This window comes from Grus americana, chromosome 3 (genome assembly GCF_028858705.1).
Source record: "Grus americana isolate bGruAme1 chromosome 3, bGruAme1.mat, whole genome shotgun sequence".
NCBI lineage: Eukaryota > Metazoa > Chordata > Aves > Gruiformes > Gruidae > Grus > Grus americana.
Window position 1 is genome coordinate 83,635,004 of NC_072854.1, and position 24,662 is coordinate 83,659,665.

The 24,662-nt window shown below is 38.0% G+C and overlaps 1 protein-coding gene across 8 annotated transcripts in view; it reads left to right on the top strand.

Annotated features, from left to right (window-relative positions):
- The window catches only part of MTR (5-methyltetrahydrofolate-homocysteine methyltransferase), a 51,442-nt gene that overhangs the window by 22,655 nt on the left and 4,125 nt on the right, over positions 1-24,662 (top strand). For 4 of the 8 annotated variants that reach the window (XM_054821891.1, XM_054821892.1, XM_054821893.1 and 1 more), the window contains 16 exons: positions 1,058-1,198; positions 1,838-2,023; positions 2,606-2,785; positions 3,762-3,878; positions 3,978-4,118; positions 6,186-6,275; positions 6,902-7,054; positions 7,602-7,709; positions 11,410-11,510; positions 13,485-13,552; positions 14,417-14,537; positions 17,966-18,047; positions 18,832-18,930; positions 20,148-20,223; positions 21,402-21,557; positions 22,292-22,488. In XM_054821891.1, coding sequence (XP_054677866.1) covers positions 1,058-1,198; positions 1,838-2,023; positions 2,606-2,785; positions 3,762-3,878; positions 3,978-4,118; positions 6,186-6,275; positions 6,902-7,054; positions 7,602-7,709; positions 11,410-11,510; positions 13,485-13,552; positions 14,417-14,537; positions 17,966-18,047; positions 18,832-18,930; positions 20,148-20,223; positions 21,402-21,557; positions 22,292-22,488 — 2,016 coding nt within the window. Of the gene's footprint in view, positions 1-498; positions 1,026-1,057; positions 1,199-1,837; positions 2,024-2,605; positions 2,786-3,761; positions 3,879-3,977; positions 4,119-6,185; positions 6,276-6,901; positions 7,055-7,601; positions 7,710-11,409; positions 11,511-13,484; positions 13,553-14,416; positions 14,538-17,965; positions 18,048-18,831; positions 18,932-20,147; positions 20,224-21,401; positions 21,558-22,291; positions 22,489-24,662 lie in introns of those variants that run through there. The other 4 variants (XR_008576557.1, XR_008576559.1, XR_008576558.1 and 1 more) reach the window with 4 other exon arrangements.

Consider the following 24,662-nt stretch of genomic DNA (forward strand, 5'->3'; position numbering starts at 1 on the left):
TGGGGTACATCTGACTTGGGATGCCACTTGGGTGGCACTCTGCAGCCCTCAGTCTCTTTCTCTACCTTTTCCAATCCTGGTCAGCATTGTGGTTGCATCTAATCTTTATATACTTTCATCACTGGCTTGCTCCAGCATGCTATGTGTGAGTTGCTACAGAAAAAGGTGCTTAGAAGGTAATTGCTTTCTTGAAACAGCTGCAGGGCAGAAACGAAAAGGCTGGAGGGATGATTCTTTACTTGTGTAAATTGTTACTGTAACATTCAAACAAATAGAAAAGTGACATTTCTTAAGAGCTGAGACTCTGCCCCAGAGTATGCTCTGCTGTTCTAGTTGATGCAATCAAGATTAAAGCCTTAGATTGCTTTTTAGGAAGTCTGACTTTTAAGCTCTTGGAAGTAATGAATCAGGTTAGACCTATTAAATAAAGAGAGCTTTAAACACAGGTTGTTAGGGACTGTGAGCAACTAAAAACCTTTTTCTTTTTTGTCTCCTCAGTCTGCAGAGTGACAAAAAAGAGAAAGCAAACAGACATGGGAGTTCAGATAATTACGTGGGCCGGAGGGAAAGCCTTAGTATTTCCTTCTTAGCACTTGGTGATTATTCTGCAGCTGGAAAAAATGTGGAACAAACAACCTCCAAAAATCAAGTACCCTGTGTTATAAAGCAGCAGAGCTTGTGATGCAAGACCCTTCTTTCATACCATCACGGAGACTGTTTTCCTGTAATCTTGTGCAGTCAGAAGTCCTTGTTACCATGCAAATCTTAAATCATTCAATTAAGCATATGACCAACTGTCTCAAATCAGTGACATTACCAGCACATTAGGTCTCTAGTGTCATGTTTTTATGAACAAATTAGTTATCAGTTGTGCCATACTAACAACTTCTTTATGTTGTTGTACATCACAGACTGTTTCCTTAATCTCTTATGGGATGTCTTATAAATTTTTAAATTTCTGGCTGCATGCTTATTTTGGAGAAGTGAAATGTTATCCTGAGAATGACTAGGCTTTTTTCTACTGACTGTTGTTTTGGGTTTTTACTTTCTTCTTTAGGAAGCCCTGAGTGTAGCCAAATTGCAAGTTGAAATGGGGGCCCAGGTTCTTGACATCAATATGGATGATGGGATGCTGGATGGCCCTGCTGCAATGACCAGATTTTGTAACTTGATTTCTTCAGAACCTGATATTGCAAAGGTTGTAATTGAATCACTCCAAAGCACAATAAAGAGCATTTTATCGAGTTGGAAATAGCCTTTCAGAAAATTTTGATATTGATTTATTTAGTAACTAGTTTAGGTGCTTAATTAGCAGATGTAGGTGTTCCCCAAGAGGAAAAGGTACTGTAATAGGAAAGCCTTTGGGGGAGACAAAGGTTTTAACATTCTCTATCTGATTTCAGCTAAATATATGCTATATGTTAGAAAAGTGGAATGCAGGTTCCTTTTGCAGCATTTATGAGCCATTATCTATATATTGTCAGTGCATAACGGTATTGCTTTCCATAAAACTTAAAATTGCTATGGTTATAGGATGCTTTACTTCTGCAATGTACATTCTTTAAAAATGAGTATCTAATTCAGAAACACAAGACAATACAGGGAGAAGTAGAGGTCTCTATATGATATGTGATGGAGTTGCCATAGAAGCTCTTGAGTTAAATTTCTGAGTTTTGCATTTAAAGCAAAGTAAATCTACAAATACCATCTGGAAACTTTATTCATAAATGCTGATTAATGTTGTGTGCGTTTTTGTGTCCAAATGGGCAAATAGCATGTGGAATTCTAATTCATAACTTGTATGTATTCCCCTGGCTTACTTCTCTGTTATTTACAGGTGCCGTTATGCATTGACTCCTCAAATTTTTCAGTGATTGAAGCAGGTTTGAAATGTTGCCAAGGGAAATGCATTGTAAACAGCATCAGTCTGAAGGAAGGTGAGGAAGACTTTTTGGAGAAAGCAAGGAAAATTAAGTTGTATGGAGCAGCTGTGGTTGTCATGGCTTTTGATGAAGTGGGGCAGGTGAGTACCACTTTAAAGGAGAGGTATCTTTCTTCTAGAGCACAAGGCTTTCTTACTCTTGTGCAAGACAAAATTGTTTTGTTTCACTGCCACAAGTGATTTAAAGAGGTCTATATAGTCTTAGCTATAGTTTTGACCCGGATATGTAAGCATTTCTTACGCTGCTCACGTTTGAGGAATCCAAGTACTGCTCTAAGTGTAGCTCTGCTAGCACAAGAGTCTTTCTTGCTATTCAGCCATGCTGAACTCTTCCTTCATAGAATTTTTTAGTTCTGAAGCTGAGTTTTGCATGAGAGTGGAATCTTTGTGAATTAATTTAGCTATGTCAAAAACCACATATTAAACTTTGCATAGGATGATGATATGTTGAGGAACAAAATTGTTTTTAATGAGTTAAATCAAAACTCCAGGTACAGGTGTGGTGATATTTTGAATACAAAATTATTTTATATATAATTCTTTTCTAATATTTGTGATGTTCAAATTCTCAGTCTTGAGTCACTGGAACCATAAATGATTTCTGGGGAGTTTATTTTTTGTGTTGGCTGTAAGCTTCATGTCAGAATTCTTTTTCTCCACTAGGCAACAGAGACAGAAACCAAGATTGCAATCTGTTCCAGAGCTTATCACCTCCTCGTGGAAAAAGTGCACTTCAATCCAAATGATATAATATTCGACCCTAATATTTTGACCATAGGAACTGGAATGGAAGAACATAACCTGTATGCCATGAATTTTATCAATGCAACTAAAACCATAAAAGTGAGTTGTAAGCTTATTTTAACTTGAAGTATTTTGCTGAGACCACTGCAAAACAGAAAAACACCTCCCCACCCACAAACAACAACAACAAAACTCCACTGCTGCAAGATGATACACATTTTATATTAGCAAGGGAGGCTATTCCTCTGAAGTGCAGCCGTTCTGCAATATTGTTGTATTTCCAGTGGAAGAACTTCAAATAGTTCTATAAATGTATTTCAATCCATTATCTCTACTGTAAATATACTGTATTAATTAAATGAGGTAACAATCACATTCATGGTCTAGCTAAAAGGATCTCTTTGAAGGTATGTGAAAGTTGCCTTTTTAAATTAATAAAATTTTTGTTACTGTGGAAGGGATTTGTGCAATAACCTGACTCTTTATTTAGCCAAAATGTCTGTAAGGAAGTACAGCAGTGAAGAGCATCATCTGAATATAGCCAAGGAAGCTGCACTCTTGTGTTTCACAAGGCAAGTTGGTTGGTCTGGAGATGCTCTGTCAGTAGCAGTCTGGGGCTTGAACACCCCACAGGGCTTCTGGAAGGGAGGCTGCACCTGAGAGGGTAGCTACTAAGCTACAGCCTGCTCCTGAGATAGGTGAGCAGGTTGGCCGCTCCCATTTCCGGAGAAGTGGGGGATGGCAGAACCATAAGTAGGTCTGCATGGAGAAAATCTGGAATGCTGCTGTGGGAGGACTGTTATGTTTAGAATAGCACCTATGACTATGGAAACCATGGTAGTTGCTTGCTCATAACTAGGCTGGATCTTTCCTTTTACTTGTATAGTTTTCTACAGAAATTTGAATTGCTTTTTATGAATTTGGGTAACTAGAAGGATCTATAATAGGGAAGAGAAAAAGGGAGTATGGCCAATGCACTGCCGCTCAGGGGCCAACTGTTTTATGGACTGAATGTTTTGCTTAGGTTTCCTTTTTGGAAACCACTTTACTAAGAATCTACGTGTAATTCCTACAGGAAACACTGCCGGGAGCCAGGATAAGTGGAGGTCTTTCCAATCTGTCTTTCTCCTTTCGAGGAATGGATGCCATTCGAGAAGCAATGCATGGAGTGTTCCTTTATCACGCAATTAAAGTATGATGTGCTTTTGGCTTCCATATGTTTGCACTTGGCAAATGTGCAGAGCTATGTCTGACAGCCCTGACTGGGGGATTCTGTATGGGTTTTTTTCAGTATGGCATGGACATGGGAATTGTGAATGCTGGGAATCTGCCAGTGTATGATGATATCCACAAGGAACTGCTACAGCTGTGTGAGAATCTAATCTGGAACAAAGATCCTGATGCGACAGAGAAACTTTTACATTATGCTCAGGTAACTTCCGATTTTAAGCTTTGAGTAGTAGTTAGCTTAGCACCTGGTCTTTAACACCTCCCTGCTGATGATAGGTAGAACAGCCTATAAACTGCACGTGGCAATCTAACAGTGGGTGTTAGAAGTTACTAATGATGCTACAAGTGGCTTAGTTATTAATATAGAATAAAATGTGAACTCTGTGATAAATTGAGCCTCTACAATTTCATACATGCCTTGAAAGATCCTGCACTAGAGTTCTTCATATGCTTCAGGAGACCAAGCTGCATAGGTGTGCTTCCCCCCCCCCGCCCCCGCCAAAAAAAAAAAAGCAATAAGAAGCAAAAAACCTCAACCAAACTACCCCCAAACAAAAAACCCCCTCACAGACAAACAAAAAACAACCAAAAACCAGAAAAGGCCAACCCACAAAGGCAAATCTTAGTACTGGAGCTTAATTGACAAGCACACTCTGGGAGACAAAGAGTAAACCTGTCTCTCTGGTGGTAATGGTTTGCTTGGACTATATGTAAAAGGTGAAGTAGTTGTTTGCGGTCCCTGGCTGTGCTGTAGGCTTCCAGGTCACATAACTCATGTTGAGTGAGGATCAGCTATTTAGTGCTTTTGAGATGCTGAAATGACAGTGGTGATAAAAGACAAAGATTACACACCTGAAGGTCTCCAGATTATCAGCCATAAGACGATTGGTGAAATCCTGTTCTGAACCAAACATACAGCAAAAATCTCTTTGGGTTAGATGGCTTTTAGATTTAAGTGCAAGAGAAGGTTTGCGCACCCATTTTGTAGCTCCTGGAGGTATTATTTCTGTGCACAGCTTAGTTTGGTTTGTAGTTTCCCCTATGGTGGTGCGTGCTTTTTAGAAGCAATGGCAACATGTTGAAAACCAGTACAGGAAGACTCTCCCTATCCCTTGGGCTTAGGCAACTTTAGATGGTGCTCTAAGCAATTCACCTGGGAGTGATCTTATCTGTGTAAGCAGAGTTTTACCATTAGGGTGTTCAGACTTGCATAAAGAGGAAGAGAAAAAAGAAGGGGAATTAGAAAGGCAGTGTTTCTGCGGAAGGCAGGATGTAAATTTAAATGGAGCGTGAAAAGTAGAAATGGAAATGGATGATGACTCCTCCTAGGTCTAGAAGTTTGGGAAGCTATTGTTGGAATGTCTGCTCTTATTCATGGTGGTAGTTTTATTGTAGGAGTAAAATAGTTCCCAACTGCAAAAAAGAGAGACACTCTTAATTCAAAACATTGTATAAACATGACTGAAAACTTGTTCTGGCTTCTGTTCCCATGAGATGTTTCCATGACTTTTCCCATTAGTCTGTCTTTAAGAACTTGCCGATGAGCTCTGAAAAGTATAGGAGGTTCAGAAGGACCGAAAGATGTCAGATTATGTTGAATAACCAAGGGAGGAAAAGAAATTACTTACCTGAAGTGTTGTGGTTGAAGTAATGGATAGGGTGTTTTTCCACGAGCCTTCCTGGGATGGGTGCTTACAAGCTTTCTTGCACTGTGAAGCCCTTTTGGCCTTTGCATTCATAGCAAAGTGAGGCAAAGAGAATTTGCGAGGGTTTGGGACAGTCTATGTGCATGAGAAACAGTAGTGCAGTAGGCCGCCTGATTGAAAACACAGCTGTGATATGGAATAACATAACCTATTATAGCAGAAACTGAATTAGTGCTAAATTAATTAGAATTTTAAAATTAAGTGTAGTGTGTGGGCCAGGAATCAATTTAAATTATGTTCCCCGAAGTAACTCTCTTAGGATTAGTCATTTATTCATTTTAAGAGCATGAAAGTTATTAAACTGCTCTTTTTTCTTTTTTTTTTTCTTTGTTCTGTTTACATCTTCATTGAGGTATACACTCCTTTGGCATGTAGACCCCCTAAGTGTCTGTAGTACATCACAGGTGTTTGCAATATGATTTGCATGTATATAAAAAACCTTTTGAATAATCTAAAATTATTTTATGGGTCAGTACTTGAAATTATCCTCACTTTTCTAAAAGTAAAGTCTGTAGCTGTGCTTTTTATGCTTGCAAGATCCTATGGTTGTCTCTCCTTTTCAGAATCACGCCCAGGGAGGAAAAAAAGTTGTACAGACTGATGAGTGGCGGAAAAGTTCTGTGGAGGAAAGGCTGGAATATGCTCTCATAAAGGTGAATCTGTGCAGAAAACTATCCTACCCATCAGCTCTGAGACACATGATCTCAGCTAGGGTTTAAGGGATACTTTTGGCTTTAAACATTCTTCAACTGCCATTCTTCTAAAAGCTATTAATTAATAATGAATAATCTATTTAATTAACTTCAATAACAGAGAAAATTGTGGTGATTTATCTTTAAACTTCACAGGCTGAAGTCTTTGACCCTTACTATTTTATTCTGCTAGTGTTGGTAGAAACATATTACTTTTACTTTGCAACATGCTGCTTATACTTTCAGGTTTTGGGATTTTTTTCTGTCCTTTAATAGTAGTGCACTGAGTGGCACTTGTGCTGAGGAAGCAATCTTTGAATGTTTGTTTTTTCTTGTGACATGCTTAAGAAAAACAAACCAACCTGTTAATACTGGGGACTCTTGCTTTGAATAACTTTATATGTCTAAGAACTACCATGGCTTGTTTCCTAAGAAAACCTATTTTAAATACGCAGTTGAGGTATTATTGAAGACTAGCAGTATCTAAAGTATGTTTGTTCTTTCATTGTGATTGTTTCTGGGGAGAAGGCAACTAAATAAAAGCTGTATTTCTAGCAAGATAAAAGCTTCTCAATTTTTTTTCTCAGGGCATTGAGAAGTATGTCACTGCAGATACAGAAGAAGCTAGATTAAATCAGGAAAAATATCCTAGACCTCTAAATGTAATTGAAGGGCCTTTGATGAATGGCATGAAAATCGTTGGTGATCTTTTTGGTGCTGGAAAGATGTTTCTGCCTCAGGTAATGAGAAAAGGATTTCATATCTTTTCCTATTTTGCAAAATCTAACATTGTAAAAAGTAGCCAAAACATTCTATGCTGGCCTTTTTTCAGATGTAGCACGTGAATTGTGAAAATTCGGGTACTGCTAAGAAGCAGCCATATTTTTTCTTTACTTTGGAACTTTACTGCTTTATGTAGTTTTACATGTTTGTTTCCTTCCTTCCTGAGTGTTTTTACGTTATTTGAAATGCAATTTTAAGTCTGGGCCTGTTTGAGAGAAAAAAGATCCAAATTACAATTGTTGTGTTTAGCACCTTCCAAGTCTGGGCCTGTTTGTTGCTTCCAATTCTGTTGTGAGTGGTCCGAGAGGTTGCACTGTGAAAGCAAGTGTCATGTGTAGACCCCTAGCCCGGAAGGCCAGCAGCCTGCTACCACAGGATACTCTGCAAAGCTGCCATTGAAGTTTTGTTTCTTTGAATAGGTATAAAAGAAAACTAAGATAAATCTGAGGCTATTCCTATACCTGATCTTTACTGTTTATTTTTTCACTCTGTTTATCTATGCAGGTGATAAAGTCTGCTCGAGTTATGAAGAAAGCAGTTGGTCACCTTATTCCCTATATGGAAAAAGAAAGAGAGGAAAGGAGAGCCAAACAAGGCAGCGCAGAGGAAGAGGCAAGACACAGTTCTTTGTGCCGTAACTCTTTCATAGCATGCCATGACAAAAATTGAAATTATTTTGTGCCAATGACATTTATTCAACTTTCATGCTGGAGAGTTGATGCAGTCATATTGAAACTGACAATCGTGGCATAATTTGAAGTAGGTCTGAAATTCATAAAGTGCGGACTTTGTGGAACTCTGCTTGGTGTGTGCCTAAGCTGTTGTCACAATTTTCCTGAAGGATGCCATAAGCTTTTGTAGGCCCTTTATACCAGTGTTACTTATTTCTTGTGTTGTTGTAGGCATTTAATTATAGTGTTATTTATTTATGGTACTTCTAACTTTATGGCAAATTTTGCTGTTTGCTTCTACTACTTCTGTCCTCAGTAAACTCTAGAACTCCCTTTTGCATGTTCAAAGCCTGTTACCATCTTTCTCTTTATTTAACTCCTCCCTGCCCTCTTGTCCTGACCATTCTCCCAGCTAAACAAACTAAATTCTTCCATCCTTTTTCTTCATAGATCATGACTTCAAGACCTCTTGTTATGGTAGAGTGATATACTTGCTGCGTGTGTAGCCGTGACCAAGTTGCAGGGGACAAGTGTTTATGAAAACGGGGTTTAAATATGTGTTTTTCGACCAGTTTGTGAACTTTTTATGTAATAAAGAAAGTATGTATAACTGAAAATATTCAATGATTTTCAGATCCTTGTGGGCCTTGCCTTTATAGTATTTCCTGTTTCACAACCAACAGTTGGTGATGCCTGAGAATAGTTTTATCAACTACCTGCGCATATACTTAAAGTAATTTCTTCCAAATTTGGTTAATGGAATATGTGATAGGAGCATTGGAAAATGAAGATATAGGAGGTCCTTTGGTTCTCCATGCTGACAAGATTCTATTCAGTAGAAAAGAGAGTTCGGATGAATTGGACAAAGTCTCCTTTTAAATATTCATGTCTGCTGTTTCCTACTGTATTTATAATGTGATAGGTGCTTACAGTTTTGGTTGTTAAATATTTCTTTTGCCTCTTGTCTTTGTCTGACTATGAAATTCAGGTTTGATGTACATTTACTTTTCCTTAGTCCTGTGGAACCTTACCTTGTCTTCATGAGTTCTCAGAGACAATAGCTATTATCAGAATCTGGTATTTAACACACACACCCCACCCCACCCCCCCCCCCCCCCCCCCCCCCCCCCAAAAAAAAAAAAAAGGCAGAATTTATCTAAACTGTGATATTTGTGTGTTTCCTTTGGTCCCTTCTGTGGATTTTTGTATGGTTCCTAATTCTTCCCTTGAAATCTTCTTACACAATACTTTCCATTTGCTGTGAATCTGTTGTCCAGCATAAATGTAATGAATGCAGCAAATAATTTAGAAAGAAAAATGACCTGATAATCAAACCTGTCTAATCTTAATGGAAGAAGGAGAATGCCTAGTCCCTTATCCCATGCTCTTTCTGGATGTGAAGGTGTTTTCTCTCCAGTATCTCAAGTAGATCTAGTCTCTGGCTGTCATGAGTCACCTTTCTATGTGTCATCTCTCTCCTGCTCATGCTGTTCTCTTTTAATTTAGATGACAATGACGGTATTTGGCACCTTCTGGTTTGTTCTGATACTGTTCAAAGTCAGTGAAAATCATTACCCCTTTGCTTCTATGAGCACTGGATTAGGATCTACTGTGAACCCTCTGGCACTTAATTCTCTGGCTAAAAAGAAGTGAAGTGGAATGTGAGAGGTTCTTAAAAATGTAGCAAGCACTCTGAAGAAATTGAGATACTCTGTGTGGCTGAGGAGAGCAGGAAGGAAAAAGTAGAGCTTCTGTCCTCCTGCTTCCTCTACCTTGTGCTGGGCAAGGGATGTAGTGCCTTCCTCTTCAAAAAAATGTTGTCACTATAGAGAATTGGTGAGAGAGATAAAAACAGCTGCATCTATTGCCAAAGTTAGATGTTGACTTGAAGGAAAATGATTTGCAGACTCTGGTAGCTGATGCATCTGATGTTACCCAGGCTACTGGAACCTCCAGGACAGTTTTAGTCACAGACTGCCAGGAAATGCAAAGCATTGATAGTTAACATTTGAGGATAAATAGCTGTGGCTGTGGATCTTTATCAAGATTAAAAAAAAAAAAAAGCCCTTTGGATGTGTGCCCAGAACTTGAGGACCTCCTTGCTTGAGACAATTGAAATCACAGTGTGCTCTAAATAGGGTTTATTTAAAACGGTGTGTGCTTTGGCCCATGTTGTTTGCTGCCCAGCACAGATTTGCTCCCTTCTCGTATGCAAATCCAATTTTTTTTTTCTTGGATATTAAAATTAAATCATCAGTAGTTATTGGGTATGATACATGTGGGCAGCACTTTTTGTTCTTCCCCCAGTCCTTGATTAATCTCTTTCCCCAGTTTTCTCTTACATTCTAGCAGTATATTTTCAGCTGCACATTTTTTTATTGATTTACTGAGATGGCTGAGTTACAGACCTCCATTTTGCCTTCTCTGCTCCCTGGTCTTCTGTATAGCAGGAGCACTGGAACTGGCTTTAATTGACTCTAAAAAGAGCCAAAATTATGTCTTTATTTCAGTAAACAGCAGCATTGGTGGGGATCCCAGGGGGTTTATTCAACAAATGTGTTAGGACCATGGGAAATGCTAGTATCAGTCTTGGTAATATATAAAGTTTTTTTCCCCCAGAAAATTCTAACTACAGAAGGCAATGTAGGCTCGTGAAGTAGAGAGCTACTTGATACTGTCCAGAAATATAACATGCTTCATAGAAGGATATAATCCTCCAGTTCTTCCATCTGCAAAGGAGATGAGATACTAGCCAGAAAAATATTTGTAGTTTCACATAGAATATGCTCAGGTTTCCACTTTATTTAAATTCTGTGCAATTTAAGTAGTCTGTTATTGGCATCTGATCCTGCACCAACTTAGACATGGCACTGCGATAGCCTGGAGCTGCTCCAAATGACAACACTGATTATACAACTAAAAATTCATGGCAAAGGCCTGTGTCCCATGGAGAGTTGCTATAGGAAGTTCCACTGTTGCCCTGCTGGTAGGGCCCCTTTGGCAGGGCTGAATGTGTCTAGGACCAGTTTGTGACAGTACAGCTTCCCTTCTTCAAGGAGATCCTTTTCCCAGCCTCTTTGTTCAGCTTGGGTAGTCTGAAGTAGCCTGATCACTGCACTGAAATGTCTCTCTTGCTATTTGTGTTGCATAAAAAATTAGTCTCTTCTGCTTTTGCTAATTCCTCTTATTCTTCTCAACATTGCATTGAAAGATTGTTCTTGATGCGCAAACAGGCGTGTAATTATGAGTGTTCATACCGTTTTGTTCTAAATATTTAATCTATTTAAACTCTTTATTGGTGAGGTTTAGATTTGGAGCAGAGGTACCTTAGGAGTTCAGTTACTGCACTGCACAAAATGCTATCCAGATCTGAAATTTTGTACCTACTGTTTTGTTTTCTAAACAGATTTTTTAATAACATGCACACAATTTGCAAGACTAATTCTTGTGCAAGTTTTTATTACCTGGATCTTTTAAAATGGTTTTTAATACTGCATATATTACCTCTACTACACTTTGTAATTACTTGCACTACAGTAGGAGTCTCGGTCATGGATTAGGATTGTGCTGTTGAAGGATCTGTGCAAACATACTGAGGCTTCAGAGTAATTTAACTCTTGTGTTATTTGTTCGACTTTCAGGATCCTTACCATGGTACAATAGTACTAGCAACTGTGAAAGGAGACGTGCATGATATCGGCAAGAACATTGTGGGAGTCGTTCTGGGCTGCAACAACTTCAGGTAAAGAGACTAACATTAGGTAGTTGGTCACACAGCTGTATAAGGCTAGCTAATTAATATATTAGGCTAGCTGCGGCTGTGGTGATAACAGGTGGGCATTTCTTGGGAACTGACCTCCGTTTCCCAGATTGTGGTTTGGAACACGGATCATACCAGCTATTGCTAATAGGGAGGCAAGAGGGAGTATAGCCTCCTCCTTTAATACTTTTTTCACTAATAAATTGGCATCTGAGGTGAATGCAGTTTAACATCAACCGAAACGTACATGAGAGCACCAATTTTTGTGATTTTTATATTTGTCAAACATAATAAGTATAATGTCTTAAACATAGAAGTATAATGTCTGAAGAAGTCAGATACAACAGATGCAGTAGGCAAGACTACGTGTGGGTTGTGCGTTGTGTTGGGAAAAAGGAAGTCTTGTAAGATTCAAATGAACCTTTTAGTCTGTTTTTCAAGTTGTTAACTATGACGTTTTAAAAACTTGCTGCGGTATGTTTTTTTTTAAATAAGAGATCAGATTCTTGTCGTGTTTCTGAGATTCAAAAGATAGCGCTTCAAGAAAAGCCAGCTCTTTCCAGGCCTGTGCACATGCAGCAGAGTTGGCAACAGTGTTGGAATGAATGGTCACGTTTCCATCAGAGCCCTTCGTCAAATGTCACACAAAGCAGATTCAGCTTTGTGCAACTGTCTTACTGCTCATTCTTTTGGTTTTGTTTTTGACTTGGGGTTGTAATTTGCTCTAAAAAGAGCCAAAATGATCTCTTTATTTTAAAACACAAGGGCTTGAAGCCAGTAGCAGTGCTGTGTATATATGGTATATTCTGTTTCATTATCTCTTAAAGTTCTGTCAATTGGTTTCAGGCTTTCTTGAGCTTTATTTAGATTTACTGAACTGAATCCATAGTGTTTTCTGTCACCATGAGTATGAGTGAGGCTGAATGAAGCCAGCAGGCTGGGGTGGCATGCTTGAAAAAAAAATAAAAACTTTGGCAATCACTAGGGTTAATAGGAATAAAATGCTAGCAAGGGAAGTGCAGTGTCTCATTTCATAAAATGTATGCTATAATGAGACAAAACCCATAATGTGAATCATCTTATATGCCTGACATAAGATATGATGTCCACCAAACCTTTTCATGTTGTCCAAATAACTTTGGAAATGCCACTGCTGTTGGTTAGCCCTGATAGGCAGCTAAGCACCATACAGCCATTCCCTCACTTCCACCCAGCCAACCTCAGTGGGATGGGGAAAGAAGAAAAGAGGAATAAAAGCAAGAAAAATTGTGGGTGGAGATAAAAAATGTTTAATAAGTGAAGGAGAAGTGAAAGAAGAGAAAAAGAAAAACAAGTGATGCAAAGGTACCTTCCATGGCTAGACTGATGCCTAGCCAGTTCCTAAGCAAAAGATGGCTAACTCCTGCTAAACCCCTTCCTCTCCCTTTTCATTGCTGAGCATGACATCATACACCATGGAATATTTCTGTGGTTAGTTTGGGTCATCTGCCTGGTTGTGTCTACTCCCAAACTCTTGTGCACCCCCCAATTTATTCCCTGAGGGGCTAGGGTGAGAAACAAGAGCAGGCCTTGATTCTGGACAAACACTGTTCATCAACAGTTGAAATATTAGTGTGTTATCGGCATTGTTTTGGCCACAGATCTAAAACATGGCAACATACCAGCTGCTATGGAGAAAATTAACTCCGTCTCAACCAGACTCAATACAACCAAAAGCAATATTATTAAAAAAAAAAAAAGCGCCTCTTATACTTGAATTTTCTTATCTACTGTATCATCTGGAACTTATGTATTGAAAAATTTTGCCAGACCCAGAGGTATTTCCAACAGAGGTCTTAAGAGAAACAAACAAAAATCTCAATTTTAACTTCAATTTTAGGTCATTTACAGTAAGAGCAATGTATTTGCCCTTTAGCATTTGACCTGTTTTTAAAAAAATCTCACTTCTTTTCACAGAGTTATTGATTTAGGTGTCATGACTCCATGTGATAAGATATTGAGAGCTGCTGTTGAGAACAAAGCAGGTATAGAGAGATTTCATTAGTACTCCTGAATTGTTTGATTTTAAACCCCACTCGCATTTTTTTATTGCTACTTATTGCATTCCTATGCTGTCTATGATTTGGTCAGACTATCTTCAGATAAATCAGAACTTTTGCATTAAAAATAGTAATTATTTAGTATTTGGCACTTCGTGAAACTTAGCCCGAGGAACTGAAAACCTGTATCAAAAGGACAACTCCAAGAGATGTTTTAGTATTTGTTTTACAGATGGATAAATAGAGACTTGGAAAGGTTAAATAACTTAGTAGTGGGTCTTAAATCAGTAGAACAACTTGGCATTCAGCCTGCCAGATCAGTGAGTGTGAAATCAGGAATGAATTGTTCTAATAAATAACGAACTTTCTGAAACAAATTACAGTTGCTTTGAAACAGTCTGTTGCATCTTGGAGAAGATGAATTGTGTGGAACATAGGTGGTGAAGTTCAAAAGTGTTTGCTGTTTCTAAGAGCAGGGCTTAAAATTATTTTGTCTTATTTCCCTCCTCAGTGCCACACTTCCGAGGTTTGGAGCTTACTAATCAGAAGTACTGTATACTTATTGCTGAAACTAGAGTAGTAGGTGTTCAGCAGCTGTGAAGACTATTTGATTCCAAATCCCCAGTTTAGGATACTTCTCACTTTCATTCTTAGAAAGCTTTCTCTTTCTGATTAGGTCAAACCTCGCTTCTAGACTAGCAACTACCCTGCTTTTTATGTCACTATTTTCTATCTGATGCATGAAGCTGTCTGATATATGAAAGAAATGCTTTCTGTAATAATTTCTGTGTCTTTTTAGAGTGCATTTGCTAAACCTTTTGTGTATATGTGTTTGTAAATTTGCAATAGATATAATTGGCCTATCTGGTCTCATCACCCCTTCTTTGGATGAAATGATTTTTGTCGCCAAGGAAATGGAGAGATTGGCAATAAAGATTCCTTTGCTGATTGGAGGAGCAACTACTTCTAAGTAAGATATCTCAGTTGGGAAGATGGGGAATGTGTATGAAAATAGTGTTAACCAGGGAAAAGAAATTTTGTAGCCATTTCTCTCTCCTTTTTCCTCATTTTCCCCCAACACACATACTGATATGTATATACTTAAGACTGAATGTTATTTCTTTTATCAGAAGTCGTAGAATATAGAGGTAAAATGTAATTGGGACACAACAAGTAATGGACATCTTAAACGTTTTATTTTTGTGTTATGTATTTTGCAAGTCCATATTGCATGTAGAAGTAGTATATTTCCTTCTAAAAGTTCATGCACATACGCATATGAATACAATTCTGTTCTTCTAAGGGGTTGAATGATCTGTTTCGATTCACCAAAGCATTCTGAAAATGCAAGATTTGGAGACTAGAAATGGTCATGTTGACATCAGGGAGCTATTATCGTTAAGAAAGTTTAATGTATTTTCCTGGATCACTGTTCAGTGCTGTGCCGACTGGGTTGAGCCCCCAGTCCTGTTCAAGCAGGCTGATAGGGATAAATTCTGGCTGCTTGCCTTGAAGTAGTCACTATTTTCCTTTTGATAGACTGAGCTTTTCTGTTGAAATCTTGTTCTCTCAGATCCATTCAAATGAAATAATACAGCTGCTATGATGTCCTGAAGACCAGTGTTGACAGCTCACTGACACCTAGTATTAACATTACCACAAAGGTGTTTTAGGCATGTGTAATGGCCTTGGGTCACGCTTTGCTAACTGGTTTATGTACAAATGCTCGAGTAGGTGACAGCTCAGAAGACTGCAGAGGTCATTTCTTGCAGAACTAGAAGCTGCTAGCAGCGTTGCTTTCTTTATCAGAGCAGCACATATTCTAGCAGAACCATTAGCTCTATGTATTCTGTATTTTTAGCCTTAGCAAATTGTCCCATCATTTGACAGACAGAGAGGAGTAGGATCACTACCTGTCTTTATTGGTCCTGCAGTTATAATGCAAGGTTAAGCGTATCCTTTTTCTCCTTCTCCATATGAGTCTCTTTTCCTATGGCTTTGATACTGAGATCAAACTTGAAGGGTTTTTCTTAAAAAAAGATGAGAGGGGGAAAAGAAAAGGCTTTATTCTAAGCAGAGGTCTTAGGAGAGCCCTTTCTTCAGATCATTTTAATGTTTGTACACAGGGCATTGTGGCCTAATAATTGATGTCAAATAACTAGCATCAAACAATTTTGTAGAATTTATTTAGAGATGAATGTAGCCAGCAGCAAGGCAGCACTAGTTTTATCCTTGAATATGGAAATTACTGAAGAATATATGTATAATTTTGTGTACATAAATAATAATTTTATTCATGTGAACTGTATATAAATATATTCTTATGCATATGCCCAGACACATACAATTTCTATAAAATAAGTAAACGATTCTTTATGAAAGACTGGATTGGTAATATATATTTAATTTTACTTCCACAGTCTTAAGTTTAACCTCACATGTGCATTCTGGAAGGTTGTGTAGATGTCAAAGGTTGCTATTGAAGAACCATCTGCACTTTTTCTCTGTAATAAGTAGACATCGTTATCTGGAATAAGGAGGCCAAAACTACTTGGAAGGATGGAAAGTGAGGTTAATTTGCAAGAGAGACAAGCTGGATTTTGCCTACAGAATTTACATAAGAGTTGCCTCATAACTTACAATAATGATGAAATTTGCATTCTTACTGTACTGCTTTACTAAAGTCAGATGCTGACAAATAATGGTGATAGTTTTGTTGTGGTAATGTTTATTTTTTAAAAATATAAATATTAGTATGTATTAGTTGCTATGATGCCATTGTAGGACCATGCCCTGTTTGTTTCCTTTGTTCCTATCAAAATAGAAGATACAATATCTTTTTCTAAAAAATAGCGCTGCAAAGATCAAAAGCGTGTTGCCTAGAAGCAAATTAAGATGATCCTGGATAGTTGGTTACATGGCTGTGTTGCACAGTTATCAGTAACCTCTTCACCCGAGGTTTCCCACAGCGGAGTTTCAGGCTTTAAATCCCATGGGATAGTTTATTTGGGTGGTATGGCACTTGTAACAGCTTGAGCTGGGTGCCTCTGCAGAGGGACCCTGAACAAAGAAATTCCTGAGCAATTATACCCTTACAGTCTAAGTTCCCCTCCCCTCACGCAACAGTTCAGACCAATAGTGATATTAGGGCCTATGGTCTTCACCTTCTTCATTGGGTCCTTCCTTTGTCTCTAGGCGGGCTGCTTCTTATCTCTAGGGTTGCCACTTCTGCTGACAGTTGTAAACCAGCTTTGGGGCCTTCTTTTACTTAACTAGGAAAGGGTTCAGCAAAAATTCAATATATCTGGGTGCAAGTTCATTGCTTGTGGCCTACAGTTCTGGCAAATTTAGCCACTTACGCTAAGGTAGTTATGCCAACGCTTATGCTAAGCTTGACAACTAACATTTCCCAACACCTCCACAGCTGAGTGCTCTAAATATTTGACAGAACTTGAAGAAAAAGGAGGTCTTATCTTTGCTGTGGAAAATCACTTCCTGGGTTCTAATTTAAATTAATTTAAAAAATGGTGTTTGACCTCAGTGTTCAAGGGAGCAAACTGAGCTTTGGCCTGCAAGGTCTTCATTCCTGCACTTGCTCGCATAGTTTGCCAGGACTCTGAGCAGCGGGGGTAGCCAGCTGCACTTCACGTGATAGCTTTGGCCTCAGTTTAGGACTCCAAACTTCAATTTGATCAACACAGTACTGTAATACAGAAGTGATTCTTCATTATATGCTGAAGTATTTCCACGAGGACTGCAATATGAGTAAATGCTAAATAATTGGATGAATTTAGAGGGTTTTGTGTGAATGACTTAGCTGACCAAGCAGGTGCGAGTTTGTAATATTTATTGACCACTGGCAGAATTCCTTCCTCAGGTGAGTAGAGAGCTTGTGCCTCCAGTTTTGAAGCAGAGCATCGTAGAATTGGAATAATCATCACTGAAGTATGTTAATGCTAATCCATAGACTCAGAAGTGAGCATGTGGGAGGGGAAAATATAAGACGAGTAAAAAAAATTAAGAGAAAATTGTTAGGTTTCATAGGCTTAGTTTGGAACATTCTCAGTGAAATTTTCTGAGACTCAAACTAATGAGTTGCTGATTTTTAGTCAGGTGGTAAGACAGTGAGGGAATGTGAGTTGGCACACTATTTATGAAGCATTCTGATACTCTCTGAAGAAAAATGCTTATGTACCTATTATTAAAATCTGTGTTTAATCATCCATGCATAGCAGATGGATGAATTGCTTTCTTCTTTTGAAGTTCTGGTCTATGCATTAAGTCAGGATTTATTTTGCTGGGGGTTTTGTCTGGGAGTTTTGGGTTTGGGTTTTTTTTCTTGTTGTTTTTAGTTTGTTTCAGTTGTGAAATGCTCACTCTTTTTCTTTTTCATTTAAGAACGCACACAGCTGTTAAAATTGCCCCACGATATAGTGCACCTGTAATTCATGTCCTGGATGCATCCAAGAGTGTTGTGGTTGTAAGTTCTAAATTATAGTTTCTCATCCATGCAAAAATATATGCCCTGTTTTTCTGTTGTGCCTCTCATCCTTTCCTCTAAGGCTTAACGGTATGGCAGAAAATTGAAGAGGCACAAAAGACACCAGTTTCTAGACTACTGTTGCTTCACTTATTTTTTTGCTGCCATGTGGTTATTTCATCTGAGTTGAATGATTGTCACTGGATACCTTTATTTAAATACCCATTTCTCTAGCGAGAGTGACATGATTAATTCTGAATCCTTGACTGTAGTTTTGAGATGGTTTATAGTGAAGAGCGATGGAGTTAGATGTGATCTGCTAGTCTCTCTATTTTTGGATGTATTTCTGAAGTTAATGATATGGCAACATTAGTACTATGAAACATCTGGCTAGAGTTTTCTGGGATGGATGCTCTCTCTATCAGACAAATGGGTAGCCTTAACTGGCAATACCTGCTGGAAAGAAGTAGGCCAAGCTGTGTGGTGTTTCTACAACTATTCAGTCCCTAAACTCTTGGAGTATTCTTCTCTCAGGTCTTTCCAGAGCCAAACTTGGCTCTGCTAATATTACCTGTGTAGTAGGGCACTACTCTCACTTATAATCATAGTCTTAAATATGTTTTGAACTTAGCTTGCAAAGTAGTGATAATGCTTGGTTTAGTGTTGTCAAGTGTAATTGGAGACAAGAGTTTGAAAGACAGATAGCTTAGTCTGAAGTTCATACCCTGTCCTTACTATAGTACGTTACAGTATGTCCTTAGTGCTTTCTCTTTACTTTTTTCAGTGCTCCCAGCTCTTAGACGAAAGTGTAAAGGATGATTTCTTTGAAGAAATATTAGAGGAATATGAAGAAATTAGACAAGAACATTATGAGTCTCTCAAGGTACAAATTTAATTGCTTTAGTTTCTGGTGTGAAGTGGTTAGTACTTGCCTCATTACTAACTTTTTGTTTCAGCTCCTTATGAAGACCTTCAGGTATATTTGTGCTGATTTAAAACATGCAGTAGAACTGATGGAAAACTTCCAGAAGTCCTTATGAAATCAAACTTTCCAACCTATAAGAGAAAATTCTCTATGAGTCTAACACATGCTTGACAAATTTTTGATTGTCCTCAATGGGCAATCAGTGGAATCTAGGACATCTCCATGGAGCTGGCAGCCATGTCAACTTAACCAACCTACAGGAGACCAGTGTTCTCCTGGAGCAGTAGCTGGAAACAAGGAGCTATACTGGGGTAATTAAAATGGTACTAGTTGCTTTTGCTGGTACTAAGCCACACTCGATTAGTATTTTACATCACTGTGCTTTCCTGATGTGTTCATATTGTTTAGGTTAGGGATCTGAGCAGTCTCAAAATAGAGAGCTGAGGATGCCATTTTAGGAAAGTAAAGAGAGGGAAGTGTTGAAATGTGAAGGTAGACTGTGCAAATTAACAAGAAACAAATAGCGTAGGACTCCTCTGAGGCTGTCTTTGTAAATAAACAGAAGCAAGCTGAAAGTCTTCTGGCTCTTACCTCATCTCTTGATAAAGAAAAAAAAGCTTGAGGCCTCCTGCTGAGGACATTTGGGTTGATGAAGTTTAAGACTGTCTTTGCACAGGGAACCAGTCCACTAAGCTGAGATCAGTGAGTGCAACACACTCCTTTAAGCAGAGGTCAGCAGTGAATTCATGGGCCTTACTGAAGTTGCTGTAAATTTCCTGTGCTTTTCAGAAGAGCCAGTAATTTGCCCAGAGGCATGCTGCAGTCACTGGTGGTGGTGTCACTGCAATCCTAAGCTTTTTGCAGGCAGTAGGAGAATATCTTGCTGTACCTGTATCTTCATGCATTTTGAAGTAATAAAGGAACATCTGGTATAGTTCAGAGGACCTAGAAATCTCATAGGCCAGTTTCATTAGAAATATAGAGGAAAAAATAACGGTATGGTTGTGATGTAATCTTACTTTACACTTGTGAACTGGGAGTTGGTGGAACTGAAATTGTCTGTTATAAGATTTGTCCCGAAGACTATTTTGAGTAAAACTCTGCCACCAAATCAACAGTTCAAGTTTGTCTCTGAAAGATGGCTGGCTTTATGCAATTAACCTTTATCCATCCAGGAAAGAAGATACTTGTCTCTACAGCAAGCTAGAAGAAAAGGTTTCCATAATGACTGGTTATCAGGCCACAAACCAGGTCAGTTTAAATGTTGTTGTTGCTGTGTAATTTTATTTTATGTATTTATTTAATAGATATTTTTAATTAGGTTATGCTTCATTAAACTTCAGGATATAGCAGTGTAACAACTTCAGTAAATTGGTGTCCGTCTGAGCAGATTGTTTTTTGCATAAATTTGAGCATCCTGTTTCTGCTTTGTATTTTTCGCAGTATATTTAAAAAACCTAATTAATAGTTACTAAAAAAATTGGGAAAAAATCCTAAAACAATGAGTTACCCATAACATCGTATAATCAAAGGTAAGTCTAATGCTTGCTTTGCAAAATAATGTTGGACTGGCTCCTTGTATTGCAAAGCTTACTGTGCCATATTTAGGGAAAACACGTTGTGACATGGCATTTATATCAAATTCCTCCTTACTCTTTTTCCTGCCCTTGCCCCATCAGTTTCTGTACCAGTTTGTTTTGATTTTTTTTAGAGACTAGAAGTACAAACAGCATTCAACAAGAAGTTGCATCCTGCAGTGACAGTAGCACTTCACTGCTTTCTGTCATTTCCTTTACAAGACGCAACAAGATGCTAATTTTCAATAGCTCATCTTAATAAAGGTTGCGTTATAAAGTATCGAACAGCTCAGACAAAAGAAGTGCAAAGCTTGTGGCTACATCATAACATAGATCCATCTCACTTTTTCACTTGTGCACGTGCATCTGAACAAGTGTGTGGTGGTTGCAAAAGTTTTTATAAATTACATATTATTTACAGAACTATTCTGCAGTATCATAGCACGTAATATGTCTGTGTATAGAAAGGGGGATTTGTAAATAATGAAAGGTGTATGCCCATAAAATATGTTAAGTATTTATAAGTTGTGTAGGGTTTTTTTAATCTTCTCTTTTGGCCAATGAAATAAGTTCAGCAGTCCAACAGCTTCTAAGTGTTGATTTATATGAAAGAACAGAAGGCCTTAAATTTTCTATTTCAACTTTATATTCCTTTTATACTTTTTTTTATCACATTATAACTGTAGAGTATGGTATGACTTGGGAATGATATGACAGTGAGAATTCTAAGACAGTTACTTTGGAAGAGGTCATTTGCAGTGGTGGAGACTGGTGAGCATCAGTTATGCTGCACATGTGAGAGCAATATTAAATTATTTTCATCATGTCAGATTCTACTTCTGATTCCTACAGTTAAACCAAAGTTCATCGGCACAAAAATCTTTGAAGATTATGACCTGAAGAGGCTAGTAGAATACATTGACTGGAAGCCTTTCTTTGATGTCTGGCAACTTAGGGGAAAGTATCCCAACCGGGGTTTCCCTAAAGTCTTTAATGATAAAACTGTAGGTGAGTATTGAAATGGCATTTAGTTCATGTAAATAATGTAAATGCCATGCTGCATTACAATTCTGAATATTTTAAACACATAAGAATAGTGAAAATACATGGAAACCTAGTGTCACTGAAATAATTTGTTTAATGGCAACCTAGTGTCACTTTGTTTAAAGCAACACTTAGTGAACCAGATGTTGGCATGTGAGGCTGAAAAGTAAATGGGGAAAAGTGCTCAGTCATCTTATTTAGAATTGACCTGCCAAAACCACTGCTGCCAGAAAATGGCAGCAGAGCACTTAATATGTCTGTGTCCCCGTTGTGGGTGAAGATGGCAAAAGGCCTCTGGCTCCTTTTGAAACTATTCAGTGGGCCTTGAAATACATGATGAAAATGTAAGAGTGACACTGAAATCAATATTCTGGATCTGCTGCGCTGTGGTAATGTAGGTGCACACACATGTTTGTTGTTGTTTAGTTTATTCTGCATCCTGTGCCTCTACTAGAATGGTGCTGGCTGAAACTTTTTTCCCCCCAAGATACACGTTGTTACAGCCATATAGACATAATCACGCTGCTAGCTCTGTTTGCTGTAGCTGACAGATTGTTGCAGTCATCAGAGAATTATGTGGAAAATAAATCAATCTTCAGCAATTCTTAAACTCATTTAGCCAGTTGTGAAAGGATTCAGTTGTTTTGGTGGGGTTTTTGTTGTTGGGGTTTTTTTTGTTGTTTGTTTGTTTTAAATAGGTGAAGAAGCAAAGAGAGTTTATAATGATGCTCAAAATCTACTGGATACGTTGATTAATCAAAAGAAGTTACAAGCCAGAGGTGTGGTTGGGTTCTGGCCAGCTCAAAGTGTTGAAGATGATATCCATTTATATGCTGTAGAAGAGGCAGTGGGATCTTCGGAACCAATAGCAAAATTTTATGGCTTGAGGCAACAGGTAGAATGACAGAACATTTGTTAAAGGTTTTGGGTTTTTTTTTCTGAATTACAAGAATGTAGTAGAAGTGCCCTGTTAAAATCTGTGCTGAAAATGGTGGTCGTAATCTGTCTGCAGCCGTTGTCTTGACATTTCTTTCAGTAATAACAGGATCTTGTTAGTGATGACCGAGGTATTTGTAGTATTTTGCATTGTAGTAGTTGTACAAAATGCTGTATAGATTTGACATCGTCAGATACGAAGTGCATTTTCTGTCTTCATTTTAATATTTAAGACTCTGCTGTATAGATTCATCACATGGGTCCTGTACGCTAAATTAGAACCTAATGAACCTTAATTCTATATCCCTGGATTCTGTCTAAGATGAAAAATTCTACTTGAGTATGTAAAAGCTTAAAAACACTTAAAATTTAAATACCTGGAAAATAAAGCTCAATGGAGATAAGTGGTTTTGATAGTCTTAATTTTCATGTAAAAATCCCCATATGAAGAGGCAGTTTAGAATTAGTTAGTTGGCTGCTAATTCTGATTGAGAGAAGCATTATTTTAAGTATTCATGTTTGAATCACACTTCCCTAGATTTGCATTTATTTTGATAGATTGAACGTTTTCAAGATATTCTGCCTTTCCTTCTTCCTTACCTTCTGACTTGGCTTCTATTCAGAGTCATCAAACACAGCAGAAACAAATATAACAAATACCGAAATTTCTGGGGTACGGTATTCTACGAGGACAGTCCTGTGCCTGTACTAAGGCACCGACTGTATTGCAGAACTGTACTAAGAAATACATGACTTCAAGTTTATCTGTCCCAGTTTGCTGGAATGGATTATGTATTACATGGATCTAGTGTATCTTGACAATCATATAAATATATATGTGAGATATATATATATATAAATGGCAGATGTTTATATAAACTGCTCTCACAAGCAATCAGGCAGGGCTGTTCCAGGGCCTTACTACCTCGTTAAACATTTTGGTATCCCATGTAAATCAAGTTTATTACAGTTTCTTTTCCTGGCCTTTTCCCAGGATTCTCCCAAGGACAATATCTGATTTGATGATATTCTTATTAATGGTTTCACTATTGGAATATTGTTATTTTCCTTAGTCTTTTTGTCTTGTATATTCCATATTTATTCAGGCTTTTCTCAAAGGTTAAGGCCATGAAACTCCGTGCTGCTGTTCTTCTGGACTTTACGTACTTACGCTGCATTTCTTTCAAGCTGGTGTACGTAGCAGAGGCTTTACCAGAGCAAAGTAGAAGAGAATAATTGTTTCCTGTTTCTTATATAAAATGTTCCTCACAGTACAGAGTTCTCCCCATGATGTTGGCACTATTAAGGATGTGATGTAAATCTAAAAGTTGGAGATGCATTTAGAATTTTCCTTAACTGTGTAATCATTACAAAAGAACCTTAAATTCAACATAGATTTAGCCTGTGTGGAAAAAGGACATTTCTTCAGTTTTATGGTACTTTCTGTAACCTAGTAGCTTATAGAAACTAGGCAAGCACTTGACCATTTCTCCTTGTTTTTTAGGGGGGCGGACTGTGTGGTGTTTTGTTCAGTTTTTAAACTGCAGTTGGGAGCGGGTGGAAAGCATTCTTAAAATACTGTCATAGAATAAGAAAACTTGGAGAGGAATTGTCAGCCAAGTGATAGCCATGAAATAAATTTTTTCTCTCTCTGTAAGTTGGGTAGATTTACAAGAGCTGTGCCATTTTTTAAATAGCAGTCATGTTCCCACAATGAATATGCTGATATGATCCACAACTGTAAAACTTTTTGCTAGGTGCTATGGCTGGCATTCAGTCACCTCTTTCTATTCCCTTTTTTCCGTTTTGGAAAAGGATCCACTGAGCGGGATATTTCCTGTTTGTGTAAACCCACTCGAACCTTGCGTGGGATTCAACTTTTCAGTAGCGATAGATGCATTTTGTTTGTATTTGCACATGGTTAGTGTAAGCCTGCATAGTTTGTAGCATAAGAAACTATGGTTGTTTATAAACTCTCACAGACATTCTAAAACAGGAGTTGCTGAAGAATTTTGCAGTTTGCATAACTGGGATGCAAACCATGAACTGTCAGCCATCAGTTTTGGTAACAAAAGTGGAATCTGAGTGCTAGAGATGAAAAATTCCTCCTTTTACCCACTGGTTGGCACAAGA